Here is a 24,160-nt window from a genome sequence, read left to right as displayed (position 1 = left end):
GGACCGAGGAGCTGCCAGCGTGGGTCAGGATGGGAATGGGTCAAACGCAGCGCCCGGTGGCTGAGCTGCATGTGCCGGCGGTGGGGCAGGCACCAAGGGGGCTCGCTCGCTCCTTGGCACGTGCCTGAAGCTTTTTGCCTCGCCAAAACTCTTGCAGATGCTCATCTTGTCCCCTCTCAGAGCTCTGCTGTCTGTCTGTCTGTCTGTCTGCACTCTTGCTGTAACCTGGAAAGACGTCTCTCATGTGGTCTGGTGCTTGGCACTTCCAACAAGCACTCCCTGGTGTTTTCCTTTCGCTTGCACAGCGCCTTTTACCACTAACTCCCCCCCCAATTTCTTAGTAAAAAGCAAGAAAAAGCCTTGCAGAAAGCGCCCAGCGCTGCAAATCCCTAATTACCCTCAGCTCCTCCTAAAAAAAAAAGGGATTCCCATCGAGGAGCACCGCTGCCAGGGGCAAAGGGCTGCAGGCACCGCAGGGCAGCCAAAAATGCTGCTGCTCCCTGCCACCACCGCGGGGACACTGAGAGGGTTTCGTCCCGTCGCAGCTCTCCCAACCAAATCCCAAAACATCAGCACTCGCCTTCCCCCGGCTTCCAGAAACGAGGGCGTTTCTCGGAGGCAGGCTGCGAGCCGGGGGCGAGGAGAGGACGTGCAGCTCTCCTCTGCGGCCCCTGCGCTTTGCCCTTTCTCAGGAACTGGCCAGCTTGTTCCCATTAGGAGGAGCCGAGGATCCAAGCAGTCCTCAATGGCCAGGAGAGGATTTGCTGATCGTTCCCTGGGATGATGGCGAGCGAGGTGCCTGGCACGGAACGATCCTTTTATGGTAAAATTAAGGACGAGCGCTTGTGCCGATTTGCATCTGAAGTTGATTGATACGTGGCATTAATGCACACGCAGATAATTTTGTGTTTGGAGATCGCTGAGCAAGGAGGAATTTTTATTTGGGGTCAAAGATAAGGGCATGGTGCGGAGCTGAAATATGCAGGTTTTTTGATCAGTGTCACAGGCGGCGCGTTCCTCGTTGCTGGGCAGGGTGGTGGCAGGCCCCCATCACCCACTCCTGTCCTCGCTTTTAAGTGCTTTGGGTCCGTGCCCGAGGCGAGGAGCAATCCCCTTGCTGTCAGTTCCAACTTCCTGAGCGCTGGAGTTCCCCATCATGAAAAAAAAATAATATAGAAACCTCGCTTTTATTTCATGTATTTATTTTTTTGGGGCAGGCAGGAGGATGCGCCACCGAGAAGCATTATCCGAACAGCACGGTGCAGCTCGCTCGTTCCGGGAAAGGTGCGGGCAGAGCGCTGCCAAGCCGACAATGCCTTTCAAACCCACCTCTGGCAGCCTGCACCGAAGCCGTCAGCAAAACCCCGGCCCTCCCAGCTGCTCAGCGCCGCTGCCTGCCCTTGTGCCAGCCCTCGTGACGCGTCCCCGGGTGCTGCGAGGTGGCCGCTGTCAGGCAGGGAGGTGCACGGGGTCCCCTCGCAGTGCTCGACCTCCCCGTTTTGCTGCGTGCCAAATGCAACCGGGATTTTTGGGGAGCCTGGGAGGGGTCCACCCTGGATATCTGCTCCCTTGGCAGCGAGGACACGGGCTCAGCGGGGGCTCGGCGGTGCTGGTTTGGTGCTTCCCAGGCTGTGAGGGCTGAGGAGCTGGGGGCAAATTTCCTAAAGGCATCCCCGTGCCGGGACTTGGAGCAGCCGGTGCCCGTCCATCTTCCAGCCGGAGCTCCCGGGGCTGCTCTGGCAGGGGCAGGAAGCAAGAGGCAGCTCCATCCGTGGGGCAAAGTCAGCCCTAACGGAGGGAACGGGGCAGGAATTAATTAGGCAGATCCTCAACGGCTGGGAACTCGGCACAAACACCAGAAGCCTGGGGTCCCCTTCACCTCTTGGATCGTGTCCCAGCACCACCGCATCCCCTCCGACGGCAGGGCAGGGTGGCAAACACCCTCTTCATCCTCCTCCACCCTCCTCCTCCTCCATCCAGGCGATGGGAGGAAGAAAGGGATGGGAAAGAGGAGGGAGCAGCGCCGAGGAGCAAAATAGGGAGTGCTACAAAGAGCCCCGAGAAACCACTGGTGCTCGAGGCCATCCCCGCTGCGAGGCCAAGCGGCTTTTTCCAGGCCAGGCAGGGGAAGCCCGGAGGAAAAGGGACAGGGGCGAGGGGAAGAGGGGGCAGCCCCGGGACGTGTGCCCGAGCCCCAGGAGGTTTGCGAGGCTGCCGAGCGTTTCGGGGATGAAAGCTGCCCCGGGGCCCCTCCCAGCGAGCAGCAGCGCTGCGGGCATCGCGTTTGTCTGGCTCGTGGCTTCCTCGTTACGCCGAGAAGGAGGTATATATATTAAAAAAAAGGCATTGCAAAAACAAAACGAAAAAAAAAAAAGGGAAAACCTACAACAACACAAAACGCAGCGCCGGCTCCCCCCCCCAACACCATCTCCACCACCCAACAACAACCAAGAAAGGCAAGATCTTTCCTAAGCCCGGAAGATGTCACCATAGAAACAGAAATCAGAGCCACTCCAAGGATCCTGCCGCCTGGGAAGGCGATAAAATGTTTTCTATCGATTGCTGTCGGGAAAGTCACTGCTGATAAGCCATCCGAGGAGAAATGGAGCAGGGACGCGGGGATGGGGGGGAGCTCTTCAAAGGAGCCTCCTGACGGCCTCTTGGCTCGCCCCGTGGGGAGCTTTGGGTCTGAGAGGTGCCGGGGGTGGGTGCAGTGCCCCGGGCTGTGCGCGTGCAGACGGAGAGGTGTGAGCCCCCCGTGCCTTCGGTGTGCCCTGGGTGTGCTCTGGCAGCTCTTCATGGCACAAAAGCACCGCATCGGGGTGGTTGGTGGAGGTGGGGGCGCTTTGTTTTGCTCCTGGTGTGGCATCGCCAGCCTTTCACGTCCCCCTTTCGCTCCAAAATGTCAGGGGAAAACCCCGTGGCGCTGCTTTGGCCGGGCAGCACCGTGCCCACCAGCCCCGTGCCCTCGCAGGACTCGGTCCCAGGTTTACCTCCACGCAGGGGGACCCCACGCAAACACCCCAGGGCCCTCGGCACACCCCGGTGTCACCTCCGCAGCTCGGAGCATCCCCAGCGTGGCAGCGGGATCTGCCCCGCAGCTCTTCCCGGGGCGCTGCTCAGCGCGGGGGCCGGCTCGCACGCCCTTTGAAGAGACAGCAAATCCTATTATCTGCTCATTCCTCTCGCAGCGTGAAATCTCAGAGCATTCACCAGCAGCTGAGTGTGGTCTGCCGCCTGCAAGCCCCGCGCTGCCTCCGCTCCTGTGCGCACAGGGTAGGGGTGGGGGGGTCTCCAAGTCGCCACGGATGCGCCCCAAGATCTGGAGATCTGGGACCCTACAAAACGGGGACCCTACAAGCCTCCAGCAGCAAGGTGCGAAGGATTTGGGGTTCAGGAAAGCAGGGTTTGGGGCTGATTTCCCCTCTTCTCACCCGCATGGGAGCCGAGCTGTGGCTGCAGCCTGCGCAGCCCCACGTCATTAGGGCCGGGAAGGTGGCAACCCGGCGCGCGCTCCCCATCCCCGCGGCAGCTCTGCTGCCAGTAATTGGCAGCAAGAACAGAGGCAGCTAATCCCGGCCAGCGGGGGATGCAGGCACGCTGATGTCTGCCGTGAAAAGCACCCTGGCAATAGGAGGAGCTGGGGGAAGAATACACTCCTGGGCACAATCTGCGGCCCCGGAGAGCTGGTTGGGTGCCACCGGGAGCATTTGCCGGGGATTTTGTTAATGATGCAGGCGCAGCCTTCCCAGCTTGGCCCGTGTTAAAGCCCTGGCTCGCGCAAGCTGAGGCTGTTTGGCTTGAACTTCGACCAGCTGCTTTCCACTGCCTGGTGGATTTTTGCCTCCTGACTGGGTGGCTCCGCGCGATAGGGGAACAAAGGAGCAGTTAGGGGGGGAGATTTCACCCCCGGGGTGGATTTTTGGAGAGGGAAGGAAGGGTTAAGCAAGGTCTTGTTACTGGGTTATTTTAGGATGGCAGCGCTGAAGGGAGCGCAGGAGGGTTTCTGCGCACAGGGGAAGATGGAGTTTAATCAATATTGACAAGAGCCGCTCACCAAAACGCGCTCTGTCGCTAATGAAAGCCAGACCTGGTGACTCCCCGGGGAAGGACGGCTTTGGGAAAAAAGGAGAAGGAGGCACTGGGAAAGTCACGGCTCCCTCTCATGCTGCTTTTATAAAACCAGGCTGCATTTGGGGTTGATTTTCCCAGCCTGCAAAGACTTTGGCTCATAGGTGCGGGATACCCAGGGCTGGACCCCGTGGCATGAAGCGAGGGCTCCGTCCCCACAAGGACCTGTCCCTCTGATGGCACAGCACATAGAGAAGAAACCAGCTGGGGGCTGCAGCCACTGCAGCTGCCTCCTGGCATTTCCCCACTGCTGCCAGCTCTGTGCCGGGGCTGGGGCATCACCCGGGGCCACCACCACCAGCCCAGGCCGTTCCCAACCACTCGTGCCCTATTTCTTTCTGCTCTGCTTTTTCTTTTCTTCCACCCAGCCATTTATCTCTGCGTTTCCCCAGCCTCAAATTGAAGATCCAGGCACTTTCCTGCTCCGGCACAGCGTGGGTGCAGCCCAGAGACCCGACCCCAGCACGGGCAGGGGGCAGTGGGCTGAGGTAGGATCCTTCTCCTTCTGTAGGGCATCCCCCAGGCTCCTGGCACGGCCACGGGGCTGCTCCCGGAGCAGGGGGAGGTGAGCAAGACACAGTTGGAAAGGAGGAAGGTTTTGATCCCCCGCCAAGCCCTCACAACCCTGTCCAAGTTCACACTGGCAGATAATGAGCTTTAATGAGCAGGTCACACTAATTGGTAAGTGATCCCAGACCCATCTGTGGCAGAGACGGAGGAAGAGCAGAGGCAGCACCGGGCGAGGAGAAGGGATGGGGCTGCCTGGGCTGGTTTGGGAGCAGGGGCTCTGCGGGTGTGGGGACAACCCCGGGCAGGGTTTGCAACCAAAACCCTGAGCAGGGTTTGCAGGCACGACCCCAAGCAGCACTTCCAAGCAGGACAAGCAGGGTTTGCGAGCAGAACCACGAGCAAAGCTTGCAAGAGTCCTTGGCCAGCTTTGCGAGCATCCCCGGGGCAAGGTGGGTAGCCAAAAAAAGAGGCAGGGGCGTCGCTTGCCTCCCAATCCCAATTTCTTTAGCAAGCACAAAGGGGGCACGGGGAGCTGGAGGTTTTCACACAGCAGCGGGCAGGAGGAGGGCAGTTTGCCCCCGCGGCCCCGAGCCGAACAGGGCAGAGTGGCAGACGTATGGCGCTGACAAGGCAATCCTAATCGGAGATCATTGTAAATTCCCCTCTCAAATGGAGTGGAAAAATGCTATTAAGCTAATATAGCAGCGCGGGGGAAGGACGCCCCGCCACCGCGGTCTCCAGGGAATCGAGGCCGTAAGGAGGGGAAGGAGCAGGAATATTTGGGGCAGGGGGAGCTGCCCGGCCCTGCCCTGCTGCTCCCTGCCTCAGTTTCCCCAAGAGGCTGAGGGATGGGGAGCTCTGCCCCAACCCCAGCCTGCTGCTCGCTCTCTCTGATCCATCCCGCATCGCCTGCGCTCCTTGCCAGCAATTTTTCCCCCTTTCTGGTGCCACAGCCCAGTGCATCCCAGTATAGCCCAGCACCGCGCTGTGCAGCCGGGGCAGGTACGGCTGGAGCCGGGACCACCTAAATTGGATTTTTGGGGTGCTGGGACCCCCCCAGGCGAGGCTGGTCCCCAAACCACAGGCTCCTCGCCTGCAGCACGGGGTGCAGCAGCAGCCGTGCTCCCTTCCCGACACTAAGTGGCAGCCTCTGCCCGGCTTTGGGGCAGCACCCGGGCAGCAGAGCCTGGGGGCTGCAGGCAGGGGCAGGGAGCAGCAGCCTGCTGTGGGGCTGCAGCATGGCCAGGGGGTTCAGGAAAACCCATAAATGTCAGGCTGCAGGCAGCATGCTGGGTGTTATCCCCTCCGGCACGGCCACGGTGCCAAGCTGAGCCCTGCCCGGGTGCCACCAGGAGCACAGCGAGCGGCTGGCAGCTCTTGGCACCAGCTGCTGAGCTCCACTCCCCACGTCTGGGGATGAAAACACGCGGCTTATACCTGCCTGATACAGGTATTTCCAGGGGCTGGCATCCCGCCGTGGTGATTTGTGGTGCTGTAAAGCAGCACAGGGACAGAAACGAGCCCTGGGAGCCGCGTCCTGACCGTGCCCGCGAGCGCACAGCGTGCCCACGCTGTGCAGGGTGCTGGGGGCAACACGGCTGTTCCTGCTGCAAAAGGGGGGGAAAGAAATTCAGCAGCCAGCCCGGGGGTTGTGGTGGAAGCCCAAGCTCCTCCACAGGTTGGGGCCAGCATCACCCAAGGACGCAGTGGCTCTGGCTCTGCTGCCCCTGGATTGCAGCTGCGAGCACCAAAAACGCTCCAAAAGCGCAGCCCCAGCTCGTGGCTAATTCCCCCATCCAAAAAAGAAACACATCCTGGAGAAACCCAGCCTCCAGCCGAGCTGGGGAGGACCAGTGGGTTGTGAAACCCAGTCCTCCACCACCCCTAACCCCACTGACTTCCCACTTTTCCCTCATCTCCCAGCCGGGGCTGCTGAGTTATTTCCCTCTCTGCCGGACGATTTGTGGCCACCTGCCTCGGCTCGGGGGGATCAGGGCTGCTCGCAGGAACCATCCAGCATCTCCCCCCTTCCCCCGGCATAAATCAGCGGGGCGGGCAGCTGATTTCAGCGGGGCTGATTTACGCCTCGGGAGGACGCTCCCAAGTACCTCCGTGATTTAGCAACCCCATTAGGGCCCTGCCACTTCTGCGGGATGGACGCAGCGGGTCGCTTTGTCTTCTCCTGGCGGCTGCAGCCCCCCAGCCCCGCTCCCCGAGCAGGGGAACCTGAAAAGCTCCTCGCTGATTTACAGCAGGCAGGAGAAGCCGGTCCCATCTGCTTCCCCAGGCACCTACTCGATTTTTTTTATTTTTTTTTTATTTTTAATAAAAGCCACCCATGAGAGCTAGCTGCAAGAGGCAACGGGGCTGCTGTGGAAGCGTCTTTCCTGGAGACGCTTCTTGGGGAGGCAGAAGCTGCGAGGCAGCAGGAGCTGAATTTGCCTCCGCAGGAACCCTGGAGAAGCAGAGGAGCCGAGCGTCACGCCGCAGATGGGAGGATGAGGCAGACAAGCCAAAAAAGTCACCCAAAAAAAAAAAAAAAAAAAAGGAAAAACTCCTGGCGGGGCTCTCTCAGCCTCCTTTCCCCAGCCCTGTGCGCACCGGGGGCACGGTGCCGCTCACGGTGCTCTGCGGCCCCTTCTCCGGGCACACAAATGGAGAAAAACCACACAGGCAGCACCGCTCCCCCCTCAGCCAGGCTGACAAATGACTAAACGACCACAGCAGCACTTTGCAGCATCATTTTTTTTTTTTTTCTCTTTTTTTTTTTCCAGCAGATTTAGCAGCAGACCGGCTTTCACGGTGCGTCTCTCCTTGCCGTCGCCTTATCCATCCCCCGTAACGCACCCCCCCCTACGAGAAACGAGGGAAGCAGTTAAAAACGGGCCATTTCAGGGAAACGGCACTTCGCAGAGGCACCCCCCTTACAAAATGGCTCCTGGAGGAGCTGCTGCAGCCCTCCGTGCTCCGATTGCGAGGCCAGGCAATTAGCAGAGCAAGCTGGGCTCGCAGGTGGGGGCTGGCTGCTGTGGCAGGGTGCTGAGCCCGGCAGCAGGGGCTGAACAAGCAGGGCTGAGCTCGCCCAGGGTCAGGGGGGAGATTTGCAGGTCCTGAGGGTGGGAGGAGGGCTGAATCCATCCCTGGGTTGGAGGCTGGATGGTTGGAGGAGCACCTGGGGGGCGGCTGTGCGCAGGAGGCTTTGCCTGCCGCAGATAACGCCAGCCCAGCGAGCAGGATGGAATTAAAACTCCCCGTGGGGAAAACCTGTCTCGCGGCTGGCTTGGCAGCCTTTCCGCCTGTGCCTCGCTCGTCTCGGTGGCAGTCTCAACACCGTGGGCTGCTCCACGGCTTTTTTTTTTGGGGGGAAGGTTGCTGCTGCATCGCCCCGGCACCCAGCTGGGGCCCCTGGGGCGCAGCTTCTTCCATCGCACCTGGGTACAACCAAAAACCAGGGCTTGGTTGTTCCCTTGTGGCACTGTTGCCACCAGGAGCATCGTGTCCTGAGCATCTTCCCTTGTTCCCTGACGGGGACATCGCCAGGATTTGCCACCCTCATCCCCAGAGGTGGGGCTGGCCCCATGGGGCTGGCCCTTCCCTGCCGCCGCTCCCCTCGCAGCCGAACAGGAGCAGCTTTCTGGTGGGGAAAAGGAGGCTTCAACCTGCGATTGACCACAGGGAAAAAGGTTTTCCTGCCTAAGTATTAATTGAGATTAATTACAGCCACGGGGAAATGATTTGCATTCTCTAAATCAATCACCTAGTGCTCAGCACCCCGGGTGCATTTTGCTTGCAGCTCGCCGCTTGGCTTGGGCACGTGTCCAGCGTTGACTTTTCCTGGTGTTGCACCCCCAGCGCACGCTCCCACTTCCCTCCCCAAGGCCTTTCACCCATTTCCCCCACCCCAAAGACCCTCGAGACCTCCCCTGGGCAGCTGCCTCTGCCCCAGGAGGCGAGGAGCACCCGACAGGACCGCAAAGAGCATCTCTGCTAATGCACAGGGGGCTCCGTTCCCCTCAGCTTCTGCCCCCTGCGTCTTGCAGCAGATGTCCTCAGGTTGTTGGTGGGTTTATTTTTGTTTTTATTTTTTAATCAGTGCTTAAGCACGCTGCATCATGTGCTGGCATGCCTGAGCAGCAGCCCATGGTGAGGTTTCATGGCTCCATCCTCCCTTTCCCCTCGCCTCTGCGGTGCAGCCCCGTGCTGAAGGCACGATCGGTGCTGCCATCAGCTTTGTTGTACAAGAAGGGCGCTGGGGGACCCATCCCATAACCTTCCCTGGCCGAATTTCCCCCATTCCTCACCTCTCCCTTCCTTCCCTTCCTCCTCCAGGAAAACCAAGCTGCCAGCAGCTCGGTGCAGAGCTGGGCTGCGACGCTGCAGCCTTGGAGAGCCGGGGACACACCGCGTCCTGCGTGCTTGGATAGGGCTGGATTTACTTCTGGCCATAATAACCACGCAGTGCCACGGCCCTGCTGTGCCACACCACTTGGCCAAAGCATTCGTGCTGTTGGAAATCCTGGTGAAAACCAAATCGTGCTGGCCAGGAGAGGATTGGGGCTGCAGGCTTCGCCCGGCACGGCTGAGGGCGGCGAGCGCGTGATGTTGTTTCTCCCTCGCGGTTTCTAGGATTAGCTTAATAGCACAGGGAAATAACAGGATGAAAAATTTGCTCCCCTCCAAGCACTAAAAGCCAAGTTTCAAGGTTAATTGTCTGCCCTGTAGGAATAGCTTTTGCACGCTGCAAGGGGCTTAATTAGTGTCATTTTAGCCAAGCAGGGAGAGCGCGCCCTAAACCCGTCCTGCGTGCCCCCGAGCCCATTTTCCTCTCAACACGGCGGTCAGAGAGGTGATGGATTGCAGGCAGCCTCCCTGCACCAGCACCCTGCCGGGCTGGATTTGGGGCCGATAAGGAAACCCCAAGATGTTCTTCTCCAGCTGTGCAGCTGCAGCCTCGTACCCCATCCCTGCGCCTTCTGCACCCACGGATGCTGTGCCCCAGGGGTCTGTGCCTGGCACTTTGCGAGCATCTTGAGTTACTCTGTTGTGGTGCAACGTGACGGAGAGGGGGAAAACAAACTGTTTGCAGCCCAGCACGACACGGTTGGGCACCAGCGAGGAGCCAAGGCGAGCCATTTCCCAGCGCCCAGCATCATTCCTCGCCGGCTCCGGCTTGCGGAGCCCGCAGGGACGGCCGTGACCTCCTGCGCAATCCCGGCCAGGAGGCTTCCCTGGCCGCCTGCCCGTCTGGGCTGGAGCAGACCTTGGAGAAGAGCAGCTCATCGGGACTCCAAACTTTCCCCACGCTGAAGAATTCGCTGCAGACCCCGCTAAACCCATCCGCTGGAGAAGCCTCCTCGTCGCCGGCCCCCACCGGGGCTGGGTGAGGGATCCGTCCCCTTCTGCAGGAGGGCTCCAGCCTCTCCTCCTTCCCCCCCTGCCCTTTGGACTCCAATTTCTCCCCCAGCTGCCGATGTCCAAACGGGGCCCCAAGGGTGAGCGTGGCTCCCCAGCAGCAGCAACAAACCCAAAACATCCGCCCCGACAGACGGCACCGCTGCGCGTCGAGCCCTTCCAGCCGAGGCTGTTCTCCCCTTTACAGGGATCTGGGGGATAAAAAAATAATAAAAAATTAAAAAAAAAAAAGGCAAATTATTGGTGCTGCAGCCCCACATCCTGGCAAAGGGGACTTTGGGGTTTCGGTGCTTCCAGGCAGTTTCTGGCTTCCGCGGGTGTGTGAAAAAAGGAGAGATGCAGCAGAGGGAACAGGGACAGCCTGAGGGGCCTCTTGTCTGTAGAGACAAGGGGATTAAACGCCTTAAACCTTAAACAAGGTGGTTAAATACCTCCCGGCCTGCTGCAGGGGCTTTGGTTCAGTGGGAAGGAAAAACCCAGACCTCTTTTTTCAGGCCCCGTTTTCGACCACACAGACCTTTTTGTGTTCATTTATCCTTCATCTTGCCAAAAAGGTTATGGAACAGAACCAAAAGGTTGGCTCCAACAAATTATTTTCCCTGAAAACTCCTGAGCTGGCACCCAGCAGTGTCCCCCCCTCCTGGGGTGCCCACACAGGGGGTGGCAGGGCTCCCTGGGGACAGGATTTTGGCAGGGTGAGGAGGGGGTGACAGGGTGCTGGTGCTCGCAGCTCTCCCTACCTCTGCTGCCGGGACTGCCAGCAGCGAGGGGCAATGCATTTTTAATTCATTTAAGGGAATTAAGCTCGTCTGGGCCTGTCTGCTCACGGTTTTTCCACTTCCATTAATTTCTGAACCGCTTGCCTGGTTTTCTCGGGGTCTGGCAGGGGGGTTGGCGGCGCAGAGCTGCCCGATTTCTTGCAAAGGCAATAAACGCAGGTGGCTGAAGAGCGGCAGGACACCCTATTAGCCCTGTCCCCTGTGGGTGAAGGATGCTTCTGGTCGCCTGCCACACGGATCCTCCAGGGACCGGCTGTCTGGTGACCAGGCACCAGTTTGGGGATGTCTGGGGGAGCTGGCACGGCTGCAGCGCTCCGTGCCGGTCCGTGGCCAAGCAGGACTGGTTTCTCCCGGCTGAGAACAGTTTCTGGCTGAAGGTTAGGGGACAGTGGAGTAAAAAGCCCTTGGGATACACCAGGGAGAGGGTGGGGAAGGGCTCTGCTGGGCTCCTTCACCTGCTGCTGCTGGCAGCAGAGCCGTGCCGGGGCTGGGCTGCAAAAGCAGTGCGAGATTGCTGGGGATGGGACTCAAAACCACGCAGACCCCTGCAGGGTGAGCCCCCGGGGAATTTACAATCCCTCTGGATCCCAACCAGCCGTGGGTGCATTGTGAGCATGGTTTCAGCTCTGAGTTTCTCAGCTCACCCCCGTCCATCAGCTCCTGGTCCCAGAGTCAGCACAGGAGCTGTGGGGACCCCCACGGGGCAGAGATTTTGTCCTTCTCCTGCTGCTGGATGGAGCCACGACAGGGCAGGGGACATGGCTGGCTATGGGGTTTCTGCTGTCCCGGGGTCCCCAAGCTTCTCCCCGCTTCCCTTCTGAGACATTTCGGCTCGTAAACAGCTGTGAATCAGAGGGGAGAGGAGAGAAGATAAAAATAACAGCAGCGGGAGCGGGTTTGAAGTAAATAGCAGCACATCAAAGAGGAGGGGGAGCGATGCTCCGAGGAGGTATTTATAGCCAACTCCGTGCTTCCTGGGGATAAACCTGCCTGCCCCAGTGGGAGCCCTCATCCCTCGCCCCCACGAGCACATTTCTGTCCCAGATCTGCACGTCGCCCTTCCCGGGGGGCCTGGGGTGCTTTAAGCCCCAGGTGGCACAGCACCCACGCAGCTTTTAGGGACTATTTGGGGAGGGGCTGCTGGCCCCGACAGGCTCTGAGCCTGGCTCTCCGTGGCGCTGGGTGCCTGCTGTGGGGGCTGTAAGACACAGCATGAAGCATCCCCCCCACCGGCTTTGTCCCCCTGCCGGGTCCTGGATGAGGGTTTTTGATCTCCGTGGCGCTCCTGGGTGCCAGGGCTGAGAGCAGGGCTGCTTGGGGTCCCCCTGCTGCGGGGACCATTAGGTGGCTTGGCTCCGACACCTGCCTGCTCTGCTCATGGGGTCACCCTAATAACACGCTGTGTGCCTGGAGCAACGCAGCACCCCCAGGATGAAGATGCCTGGAGGAGTTTTTCAGAGCCTGGTTCAGCTTCGGATTCATGCACCATATGGGAAAAGGTGCTGGGGGCGCACGGAGTCACTTGGAGGCACGGGGAAAGCTGTCCTGTGCCCACCAAGCGGCTGCATGGGGATGGACCCACAGGGAAATGGGGTGCCTGGGGTGTGGGACGTGTTTGTGGCCAGGTGACGGGGTGGCAGTGACCTTTGCAGCTGCCTCCTGCTTCGGGAAGCCAGCTCGCCTTAAAGCATTAGTCCCCGCGGAAGGGGCTTTGGAGGGATTTAAACGGTTTGGGGGATTTAGGGCTTAGGGGGAGAGCAGAGTGGCAATAAACCCTGCAGCCGGCCGTGCAGGATCAGGGCATTTAGGAGAAGAGAAAGCTCGGGGAGAATTTCTGCCCCCAAAGCCCCGAAATCTCCTCCTCGCTGCGGCGGCGAGGGGGCTGCTGCTCCCTCATCAGAGCCAGAGGTTTGCAATTAAGCGCCACGGAGCGCCTCGGGGACACAGCCTGCTCTGGGAGCTGAGCTCAGACGGGTTTGGGGAGGGAAGGGAGCTGATTTCCCACTTAGCAGACAGGTCACGAGCGGCGGATTCATTGATCCCAGAAAGCAAAGCCTCCGCTTCGTTAGAGGCACGCCGGTGATGAAGGCGGCCTCGGGGAGCGGGGGAGCTGCGGTGAAACCTTCCCCAAATGTTGGCTCTGCCCCTCTGACTGTCATTCGGAGGGCTCCATCCCATGTTGCTTGGCTCCGAGGGGCAGGGAACCCCTGGAAATAGGGTGCGCTTTGCGTGCCAGCTCTTCCCAGCTCCCCCATAAGGCTTAGTTGGGCTGGGCTGGGGGTCCCCAGCACGTGGGGGGCTCCTTGCCCAGAAGCAAGGACATCGTGGCACACTGAAGCTTGACAAGACCCTTGTACAGGTCTCGCTTGCTGTGTTCCCGTGCCAGGACCTTGAGGGTGCAAAATATTTTCACGGTGAAGGCAAGGAAGCCGTCGCTGTTCCCCTTTGCCTGCAGGAAGGACGGCTCCTGCTCTGTCCTCCGCTGCCTCTCCGATTCGCCCTGCCCGGCTCAGCTCTCCCCGCGGGGAGGTTTCCTCGCTGGCTCCTGCCAAGAGCTGCTGGCAGGAACGTCCCGGTGCCCTTCAGCACAGCTGCTCCAGGCAGCAGATGGGGACGCGGGCTGTCGCTGTGCCAGGCCCCTCGCTCTGCAAACCTGGCTCGGGAGAAGCCGTGCTTCAGGCGAGCAGCTCCATTTACCCCCAAAGTTCCCAATTTCCCACGTAAATACCCACCGAGTACTCGGGTAGTGATCAGGAGCCCGGTGGGAATTGCTTCACCAGGAGGTGAGCGCTGCCCACCCCGCGCCGTCCCCTCCCCTGCATCACGACTCGCGCCCACCGGGCATCACAAGTGGCAGCACGACAAAAAAACACCCACGGGCGAAAAAGCAGGGAAAGGACTCGGAGGCCCGCGAGCCTTCGACGTGAAGATTTTTGGAGGTTTTCCCCGGTTCTCCGCGGCTTTTCAGATTTTTCTTCGCCGGGGAATTAATTGTGTTACGCTGCCGGCTCGGGGCAGGGATGCGTCACGCTGCTCCCGCGGGTGTCGGGACTTCTTGATGGCGATTTTTTTTTTTATAAACCTCCCCCGTGGGCAACCAGCGCCGCGTGCCATCGCTGCGCCCCCTCCCCAGCACGACCGCCCAGCGGTGGCTCTGTGCCGGCTCCTGACAAGGAGGAGGAGATGCCTGGCAACGTGCCCCGCTGCCAGCACGGGCATCTTCAAGCCTGCGGTGGCAACAAGCCCCCTGCCCCGCCACGCATCCCCTTTGCAGGAGCTCTCCACCCGGGGCCGATGTTCAACAACTGCTCCAGGGGTAGATTTCGAGCTCCCAAGCGCTTGGCTCTGGTTTCTGGCTCGCGCTGACGCACGGAGCTGGAAGCGCATCGTGCCCACCCCCAGCCCAGCTTTTGGGGAGGATTTGGGTATGTGGAGCTGATCAGGGTCCCTCTGCATCCCTCAGCTTTTACATGGAGGTGAGGAGCAGTCAGAGCAGTCAGAGGCAAAGCAGCTGAAGCTCCAGATTTACGGGGCTCAGGATCCGTGCGAGTCCCCAGCACTAACTGGGGTGTAACTGGGAGCAGCGCCTGACCCGCACGCCGTCTGTTCCCAGTCCGCCGCATTCAATCAAGCCTAATAAAATTAATAGGGGAGTATTGAAAAATCTTGTGATTAATTCTTTATGATCTGTAATAGGGGAGCTGTGTGCCAATTACTCGAGTAAATCATTCATCAGAATATAAATAGAGCTAACCTCCAGCACAAACACTAGAGGATTTCCACCAGGATTGCAGGTCTGGATTGCAGCATTGCACCGCCGGTGACAACACGTTATCTGATGGAGGACAGGAGCAGCTGCAGTCCCGGGGCTGCCTGGCCTGCCCAAGGTTTCAGCTCTGTGTTCCAGCACTATTTGTCTCTGCAGTGCAGCCCTGTTTGTTTACGGCGTGTTTTGATGCTCCGGCTTTGATCTGCATGACCCGCCGGTCCCAAACCCGCGCAGATTTTTGAGGGTTAAGCCCGCAGGGGTCAGCTTCACTTCGTGGAAGGTTTGAGCTATGGGCCATGACACAGCCACCGGGGAAGGGACACAAAGAATTGGGGAAAGAGCTGCTCCCATGGGACCTCTGTCAACGAGGGACACGGCTGGGGTGGCACTAAGCGGGTGGTGGGATCGGGTAGGAAAAAAAACAGTTGCCAGCAGAAGCAGCCCTTCCCGGTGACCACACTACTGGCCAAACCTCCCTAAGGATGAACATCAATTCTGGTTCATTTGGCTGGAGAGATGAGGAAAAAGGGGATTGCAAGAGGTTCAAGGCAAGCAGAGGAGCTCATGGGCTTGTCCTGCTTCTCAAGGGGTGGCAGCAAGTCAGCTGGGAGTGTTAAAGCTGTGGGTGCCTTTTTTTTCCTTTTTCTCAGCATGGAAGTCAATTGTTTGGCCTGGAAACTTTCTCTTGGGCTTCTAAGGAGTCAAAATTAACCCGTGCTCTTGGCTGGTGTTTTCCAGTGCCCCGTTTCCAAAGGAAACCCACCTGAAGGCACTCCCTGCTCTGGGATTCCTGCCACCTCCTTGCGCTCAGCGACTTGGAAATGCTCCTGAGCCAAACCACAGCTTGCTGAGCCACAGCATCCCGCTAAACCTGACATCAAGCATCCTTCACCAGCCTGCTGCATGCATGCACTGCTGACCTGCGGACAATCAGCAAGGAAAAGGCACAAAACCCCTCGGTGCAGCTGCAGCAGATGCCTGCAGAAGCCACGGCGGCTGCACAAACCCCACGCACCATCGATCCTCCCTCCGGCAGGGCAGCTCCTCGCCCCTCTCCCTGATGACTTTAAGTGCTCTCTACCCTCACAGGCACTCTGCAAGTCCACATTCATCGAGGCTGACCCCTCGGGGCTGTGATGGGATTTAAAAGGCCGCTGGGAGGCTTCCAGCTGAGAAGGGACTCGGGAACGGGGAGGGCAGTGCCCTCTTCCTTAGCTCAGCGCTCGGAAACAGAGCTCTGGATAAAAGGCACGCCACAGGGAGAAGGGGAGGGATGGGGACACAAAGGGAGATGCAGCCCTGCAGAAAGCCCTCTTTGTCTCCTGCACAGCTGCCAGGATATTTCCAAGGCCGGTGCGTGGCGGGGCCCTGCTGTTGCAAACACCCCCGGTCCTATAACGGGGGAAAACATCCCCTCAGCAGGGGATTTGGCAGCGGGAGCAGCATGGGGGTCCTGTACCCCTGCCCCAAATGCAGCCCCCCTCCCCTGAAGCACAGGGTGCCCCCCAGCGTGGGGTGACAGGATGGGTACGTTTGTGACAACCCCGCTCTCCCCCATGAATGCTGACTTTTAGCTCTTACCCAGTGATTTCAGTTCCTGCCCCATATTCTTCTCCTAACAATTTTAAAAGAACCTCAGAGTCAGTGATTTCAGCTCCTGCCCCCTGTTTCCCTCCAAAAGCTTTATTATTCAGCTCCTCTTCGTTTCAGGTCTCAGCTCCTTTCCCACAATTTTACCTTTTCCTCCCCCGTTTTCTCTCCTGAATGAGGAGTCTCAGCTCCTTCCCAGGGATTTCAGCTCCTGCCCCACGTTTTCCCCAAAGGTTTAAAAAGAAACTCAGAGTCAGAGCTTTCAGCTCCTGCCCCGTGTTTCCCCCCAGAAGCTTTATCATCCTCCCAGCCCGCCGTGGTGTCCTTGTCCTCTCCCAGCCAGCCAGGGACAAGTTCTCCCGTTTGGAGAGCTTTCCTCCCTGCTACCTCCCTCCCCGGGGAGACATTTCCCCCTTTTCTGAGCACTGCCGTCACTGCTCTCCCCACCACGTCCCCTTCGCCCTCCCCTCTGCCCCAAGGACCCAGCTGGTGGGACTTGCAAAACAAACATCCTCCTGCGCTGGGAGATGGCAGAGGCGATAATTACACACTCAACGCAGCAAAATTATCCAGCGCCAGGGAGAAGAGGCCGGAAGCAGCTGGAGATAATCCGTTTCGGGGAACGCTGCTCCCACCCACAGCGCTTTCGTCTGCATCCCACCCCAAACCAGCCAGCGCTGCAATTTCTGCTGTGATCGCGTTCGTAGGGCCCGGCCGGGATGGGATCCAGCCTCGTGCAAGAGTCCAAAGTGCAGGAGCTGGTCCTGCGGGCAGGGAAATGGGGATGCAGAGAGGGATTTGGATGAGCGGAGATAAAGAAACCTGGTTTCCCACTGAGCTGGGTCGTCACTGGGCGTCCCAGCATCTTTCACGCACAATCTCAGAGGATGGTGTTTTGCCAGCGAGGGCTGCACGTGAACCATCCCTCGTGCATGTTGTTGGTGCCTGTCCAGGCGAATGTGCACGAATTTCCCATCCCCTTCCCCACCACCGCTTCTGAAAGATCTCTGGAGGGGACGCTTGCAGCTCACTCACAACACTCCCTTCCCATCAAACTCCTTTTTGAAAAAAAATGTATTTCTTCTCAAATTAAGGTCTGTCAAACTGGAAGGTCCACGCAGAGATCCTCTGGGGTCCGCAGGGACGATCCTACCTGAATTCCTACACACAGGACCGATCCCCACCAGCTGCACCAACCCGAAACGTCTCGGAGGGGAGAGCAGAAAAGAAATAACGCCAGGAATCATCATCGCAGTCATTACAAACAGTACCACCTGCTGAAGGGCGCGGGGCACGGTGAATCAGCCCTAAAACACATCCAGAGCTGCCGGGCTGAAATTTTGCCCTGGGATGAGCAAGCAGCGACGCCAGCAGCAATTTCTGTACCAAAACCCCCACTTTTGGCCCCAAACACTGACCTCCTGCGGGACACACCACAAACCCCATGCCCTTTGCCAAGCCCCACGTTTCCCCCATCTATTTGACCCCAAAGGGCCGCGAGGCTCCCACTGCCCCCCACAGCACCCCCCACTTCTCCAGGACATCCCAGGGGGTCTCGGAGCCCCCTGTCCCCCTCCCCAACCCCATTGTCCCCCCCACACGACCCCAGGGGACCCAACCCCACCTCCCCCCCACCCCGGGGGGCTGCAGGCGGTGCCGTTCTCCTCCATCCCCCTCCTATCTCCATTCTCCCCCCCCCTTTTTTTTTTTTTTCTTCTTGCTTCACCGGGGCGAAGTCCAGCGAGCGTCCAGCTCCGGCCACCCCCCCTCGGCAACCGGACACAAGCCGGGAACCCCCCGAAACGAAGGCACCGAGCTCGGTGGGTGCTCCCCCAAGGCTTTTTTTTGGGGGCATGGCCCCGCTCCCTCCTTGCCTTTCCCCCCCCCCCCCCATCTCCGCGGCGTCCTCTGGGCCCTGTAGTCCTCTTGGTGGCGGACTACACTTCCCAGCACCGCCACCGTGTGCTGGTGGTGCTGGTGGGGAAGGAAAAAAGGGGAAAAAAAACGAGCCCCGTCCGCCCCCCCCCCCCCCCCCGTCCAGCCCCGGTCATGTCCCTGCGGGACGGCCCCGGGGGCGAGCGGGGCCCCGCGGGTGGGCGGCGGGGAACGGGGTCGCGGTGGTGGCCGAGGGATTGCTGCAGAGGGCTGGAAGGCCTGGACTACGGGCAGGTACCGGGATAAAAGCTATAGGGGGGGGTATATGGGGGTGCCCCCAAGCCATCCCGGCTCGCTTCGCCGTGCTGCACCCGCTGTGGGGGCCGGGGGGACCGTGGCAAGGGGGGTGGGATGGTGCTGTGTGAGGTTTGGGTGTTGTGGGGGTTGTGGGGCAGGGGGGTGGAGGGTTTGGGGTCGTTTTGGGATCTATGGGGTTGGGAAGGTGGCTGCTGTTGTGGCGGGGCTGCCAACTCTGCTCTGTGTGAGGAAGGTGATGGTGAAGGTTTGGGGGCTGCTGGAGATCACATCCCTGCCCTGTGTCCCCCCCTGAGCAGGGGTATGGGTGATAAACCCTCAGGGTTGGGGCAGATTGCTGGAAACCTGCAGGGATGCTCAGCACCACGCGTGGACAGGCCTTGAGGTGCTTCCCGTGGCCCTGCCCGGCACTAATTGCTGCTGGAGGCACCATTTCGTGCCACATCCCTACAGCACCTAGTGGGGTGAACCCCTCCTGCTGCCACTGCCAGCCCTGTGTGGCCATACAGCTCCCGTCCACCCTGATTTTGGGGCCTTGCAGCATCCCAGCAAGCAGCGTTTGCCACCGGGACGCGGTTATTTATGGCCTGTCAGGGAGGATGGGGGCAAAGTCGGATGTTCTGTGCTCGTTACCTGCTTGTCGAGACAGCTCATCCTAATGGGCTCCCCTTTCATCCTGAAAAGCACACGCCAGGCACAGGCCAATCTGCTTCCCGCTGCCAGCAGCAGCGAATTTGGTCGCTGAGGAGGAGGAGAAAAAGGAGGTTGAGCCGCGATGTTAACGATGTTGGCAGCCGGGAGTTAGTAGGTCAAGAAGCTTTTGTTCAGGCCGTGCTGGCGCTGTGAGAAACAAGAGGAAAGAAGGAAAGAAGCTGTCCTGGTCCTGGGCTTTGCCATTGAAGCAGGGCCGGACAGTTCGGCCCCGGAGGGCTCTCACGGTGCCCAGGTTACCTCCTGATCTGAAAGGACGAGGTCTGATGGGGAAGGGCTGTATGGGGGTGACAGGAGGAATAGGGACAGAGGGTGAGGAGTGAGGAGAGGCCTTCGGGGCTCTCCCCTTCGCTCAGTGCTCTCCACCCAGGGGGCACTCGGTGGTGGTCGAGGTTCTGGGGGCGAACCCATGCGAGGATCCCCGTGCCTGCCCGTAAAATTCAACCTTTGCTCTCGCCCTTCGTCCTCTGGGCGGTCATTTGGCCGTGAGGGGACAGCAGGCCGAGCAGCCCCTCTCCGTGACTGCTGTCACAGCTCCGATTCCTTGGAAGGAGCCCGCGGGAGCTTCTCCCCTGGACAGGAGAGGTCAGGCTGCTTTTTCCAGCCCTTCCCATCCCCTGGCATCACAGGACTCGCAAACACAGCTGTGTTTGGGAAGCAGAATCCTTCCACGTCTCAGTGTTGTCTTGGTGTTGATTCAAGTGAGGGAAAGGCTGGGGCCGGGCTGCTATTTTGTCTTTTGTTTTCAAAGTTTTTGGAGGAAAAAAAAAAAAAAGGCGCTGGCTGTTTTTCATCCACATACCACTGCAAGGAGAGGGGGAGGGATGGGGAAGCAGCATGGCTTGCTGCACATAAAAACAGCGACAGGGAGCTGTCCTGGGAAAAAAAATGAGTGGAGATAAAAGGAAATAGGGGGAAAAACAGAAAGGAGAAAAGGAGGAAAACCAGGAAGGTTTAAGGGTTTTCTTTTGTTGTTGTTACATAACAGAGGAAAGTTTTTTTTGCAGCTAATGATGCAAGTGCATCTGTGCACACTGTGCCACGGGTTGGCATCGGTCTTGTGTAATGGAAAACAAGTTGGAGGCTGCACGGTGCAGGGCTTGGGGTGTTTGTCCTCCCCAAGAGCAAGGAGGCCGTGAAGCAGTGCCCCCTTCCCTGTGGCTCAGAAACATGTAGGGTTTCCCTGTAGTGCTGGTGCCCACCTCACAGCAGCAGGTCCTCACAAGGCCCAGGTCTTTTTGGGCACCGCTGCAGACACGGCGCTCCCTGAGGCATGTGGGGAGCTGGTTTTGGGGGAGCCTCCACCCCTTTTTTTGGCCTTGCACACTAAGCATTGCAAGATTTAACGATGGGGACATTGAAAGATTGATCCTTTCCTGCAGGGCGTTGGGTTTGGGATGAAGACACCCCCTTTGGGTATGAGGCTCGGTGCCCCCGCAGGCACCCCCCGACCCCAATAACTGCCTGTCTCCCCCCAGGTGGATGTTACAGCCATGGCGCAGCTCTTTGGCTACGTGGACATGACCGATTCTGGCTTCATTGCAGCCATCCTCTCCATCGCCTTCAACCCCTTCTTCTGGAACGTGGTAAGAGCCGCTTGCACACCGGCCACACCAGGGGATGGACCCCCTTTGGGCTGTGCTGAGCAGCCCCCTACCTCTTCCAAACACCCCTAAATCATCTCTCCTGCAGGAACCCTGTCATCCTCCCCACTGGTGGTGGTGTTTATTGCTCTGGGAACACGAGGCCAGAGGAGAAACCACCTCTGGGGAAGTCTGCTGGGCTGGGTGGGGAGAGCTGTGCCCAGGTTGGGGGCACTCCAAGTGGGTGAGCAGGGAGCTGTGCTGTCTCCTGGGGACAGCGGTGGCTGTGACCGATGTGGCAGAGGACAGGAAGGTAGGAGCCAGCGCAGGAGGCAGAAGGGATGAGGAACCGAGCTCAGGAGAGGGGAAAGAGCAGGCAGATCCATCCTTCAGCCACCTCCTGCTGCACCTCCTGCCCCAGCAGCTGGGCACTGGTCACCCCCCACACTGGGGATGCGCTGGGCGCGTCTCCTGCTGCTTCTCCTCAAAGTTCGTTGGCAGGTGGTTGTGTGGATGCAGGAAACAAAACCAGCCAAAAAAGTTAACCTGAAGAAATCCCTCCTCCATCACGCTGCAAACTCTGGCGAAGAGCTGCAGAGGTGGCAGCGAGCCAGCCCGAAGCGTGGGTAGGGTACCTGGGCACAGGTGATGCTCGCTGCCTCTGTGGGTTGCTGCTGGGCACCATAAAGCTTCAGGAGCTGATGCTGGAAGAGCTTTCTCTGCCCTTTATCACTGCGGTTTGCCACCTCCCTGCAAGAGCAGCGAGCACTGCAGAGCCAAGGCGCCAGCTGGGGAGCCCAGGACGGGGAGCACGAGTTCCCACAGCATCCTCTGCAGCGCAGCTGAGGGCTGGGGACGAAGCCTTCTCCCCGCAAGCACTCATGGAAACGGGATGGCAGCGCAGCCAAGATTCCAGAAGCCGCCTGCCAAAGCTCCCCGCAGCGCTTCTCACCCCGGGGAAGTCTCCTTAAAAAGGCCTTGTTTTTTTCCAGAGGGGGAGGACTCGGCTCTCTCCGAGTGCGGGGGCTCTTGAGATCGTCTCACGCTGGGCTTTGGAAAAGCGAGGCTCTCCGAGCCGTGAGTCACTGTGGAAACCTCTGTCGGAGTTCTTTGTTGCAGCCTCCCTAATTTTTCATGCAACTCGTTATTAAAAAGTCTCACGGCGTCTGAAATGCGAGCTAGAATATGCCACGTTATTTCAGCTGTGGAGTCATCGCTCAGCATAAAGCAGCAATGAACAAGAAGATTCGGGATGTGGTCTCCGGGGGAAGAGACGGGCTCCAGCGAGAAGCTGCATAAAAGGGAAAGAAAAAAAAAGTCCTTTATTGGCGTCTGCTGCTCTGCCTGTGAGTCGCGGGATGCCTGCAGCTTGGGAAATAGCGCTGCTTTTTGGATCAAGAGTTTGGCTGCTGTTAAAGGCCGGGGAAGGCTGATGTAACAGCAGGAAGTTCATTGCTGTGGCTTGCTGCCGTCCCCTCCGAGCGTCTGAAGAGCATTGCCGTTGGCGGCAGGTGGCACTGCAAGCAAGTCGTGCGGGGAGCAGAAGGCATCTCTGCATGGGTTTGCAGCCATCTCTGCATGGGTTTGCAGCCAGCAACCCGAGCGGGCGTGCTGGTGGGGAGCTCTGGGGAGGCGAGCGTGGAACTGGACTCCCAGCTGCAGAGGGCCGGGTGCCTCGCGCAGTCCATGTGCCTCCATCCACACGCTTGTGCTCCCGGCATCTCTCTGATGTTTTCAGCCCCTTCCAGGCTCTGGCTCGCACCAGGCACTGCTTGGAGGATCTTGCAGGGGTGCTGGGGGACCTGCAGCCCTGTGCAAGCCCCTGCTGTGGGGTGCAACTTAGCAGGAGTGGCTCCAGCCATCCCTGAATTTTCCCTAGCCTGTCTGTCTGGTTACTGTCCCCTGCCTGCACGGAGCCAGCAGCTCTTCTTTCTTTCTCTACATCCCTGCACAGGCTCCCTTTGTCTTTTTTTCTTTGAGTTCCTTCCCAGCAGCTGAGCTCGTCTCTGCATCTGAATTACTTCGTCTGGGCTTGCAAGAGCCTCAGTGCAAAGAAGGGTTTCTGGGCAGTGCCAGGCACCCTCTGCTCTCAGTGCTTACTAAGCAACGTGGGGCCCTGGTCAAAACACCTCCTGTGCGTGAAATTCCCGATTTGGGAAGAAATCGGGTGGGGACGCACTGATTTAGTTCAGCGTCTTCATTCCCTTTTTCTCCTGAACTCCGGCCAGGTCTGCCTCTTGCAAAGCTTGGCGCCGGGTTGTCCTTGCTGCGCAGAGCCTCTGAATAAATATGTGGTGGGGAAACCCTGCCTCGGCGGGGGCTCGGGCACTGCACAGGCACCTCAGGGCCTCGGGGCAGTGAGCTCTGGCTGCCCTGCTCTCAGCGGTCACGGGGAGTTTGCCCTGCTAAGCAGCCGGCGTGTTTCTTTTGGACAAAACCGCAGTGTTTGGAGATGAAGCAAGAGCTACGGAGGCTGTGGAGCAGCGTGGCTTCAGAGAAAACCCAAGAGCTCGTTGAGTCGAGTGGTGTACTTCGCTTAAGAGAAGCGGTTTAGAGGAACAGAGCCGAAGAGGAGCAGCCTGCAGGACTCGAGCTGGGCTGGGCTGATGCTCCTTCATTCCACAAGGGGGAAAAGTCCCCCCAAAAAGACCACAGCTCTCCCAGTTCCTACCATCTTCCCTGCATGCACGTGCTGGGGGTACCATGAATGTCCCCCTGGGGTCTCCTGCTGCACCTCCCCACCAAAACCCAGCCCTCACACCCCTTCTTCTCCTTCCCGAAATCAGTGCCAATTAAAACCCAGCTCATCCCTGGGTGGCCCCCAGCTTATGTCATCCACGGCACAGCTCGGACACGTTCCTGCACTATTCACCTCTTTTTTTTTCCTCTCCTCCTCGTGCTGTCTCTTGCTTTCCCACCCGCTGGGGCTGTTACAAAAGGAGCTGCTGGGTGCCACGCTCCCACGTGAGCCAGGGTGCCCGTGAGGCCCCGAAAAGCAGCAGCGGAGCCGTTCCAGGAGGAAAGTTGCTCGAGCTGCCCGAGGATGTTGAGAGCAACCGGGAGACCTGAGCCTCAGTGGGGCTGTTGAGGGGCACCTGGCGAGGAGGAGGCGTGTGGCTGGAGCCGTGCCATAAAACTTTAATGAGGTCGGGGAGGCAGAAACTTCAATAAATCCCATCTGTGTTTGGAAAGCCGCGGGACGATGGGCAAAATTTCCCTTCCGTTGGTAACTAAGGAAGATATTAAATAACAGCTCCTCGGGGACAAACATTTCCAAGCCAGGAGAGGCAGATAACCTGCGTGCTGGAGGCTTGAAAGAGCTCTCCGAGCCTTGGCATATGGGGAGTTTCTAGAAAGCTGGGTGGTTTCTGGTGCTGTCTCAACAGCAAGCAGGCAAGTGGCAGAGCTGGGAGCCAAGGTGGCTGACGTCCACCTCCACGCAAACAGGTCGAAGCAGGGAGCACATCCATCAGCGATCCTTCTCC

The 24,160-nt window shown here is 59.2% G+C and overlaps 1 protein-coding gene and 1 long non-coding RNA gene across 4 annotated transcripts in view; one reads left to right on the top strand and one right to left on the bottom strand.

Annotated features, from left to right (window-relative positions):
- Window positions 1–1,185: 1,185 nt before the first annotated feature.
- Window positions 1,186–19,155, bottom strand: LOC137865100 (uncharacterized). Its single transcript, XR_011101755.1, has 2 exons — window positions 19,015–19,155; window positions 1,186–1,788 (listed from the first exon to the last, which is right to left on the bottom strand). It is a non-coding gene; the product is annotated as an uncharacterized lncRNA (long non-coding RNA).
- PEMT (phosphatidylethanolamine N-methyltransferase) overlaps window positions 17,985–24,160 on the top strand; it is a 38,219-nt gene continuing 32,043 nt past the window's right edge. The window contains exons 1-2 of one of the 3 annotated variants that reach the window (XM_068699871.1): window positions 17,985–18,011; window positions 20,571–20,678. In XM_068699871.1, the coding sequence (XP_068555972.1) occupies window positions 20,586–20,678 (93 nt within the window). In that variant the 5' untranslated portion in view covers window positions 17,985–18,011; window positions 20,571–20,585. Of the gene's footprint in view, window positions 18,012–18,163; window positions 18,361–20,570; window positions 20,679–24,160 lie in introns of those variants that run through there. The other 2 variants (XM_068699870.1, XM_068699869.1) reach the window with 2 other exon arrangements.

This window comes from Anas acuta, chromosome 15 (genome assembly GCF_963932015.1).
Source record: "Anas acuta chromosome 15, bAnaAcu1.1, whole genome shotgun sequence".
NCBI lineage: Eukaryota > Metazoa > Chordata > Aves > Anseriformes > Anatidae > Anas > Anas acuta.
Note: the sequence above shows the minus strand (reverse complement) of the source record. Positions and strands in the feature narration are given on the sequence as shown.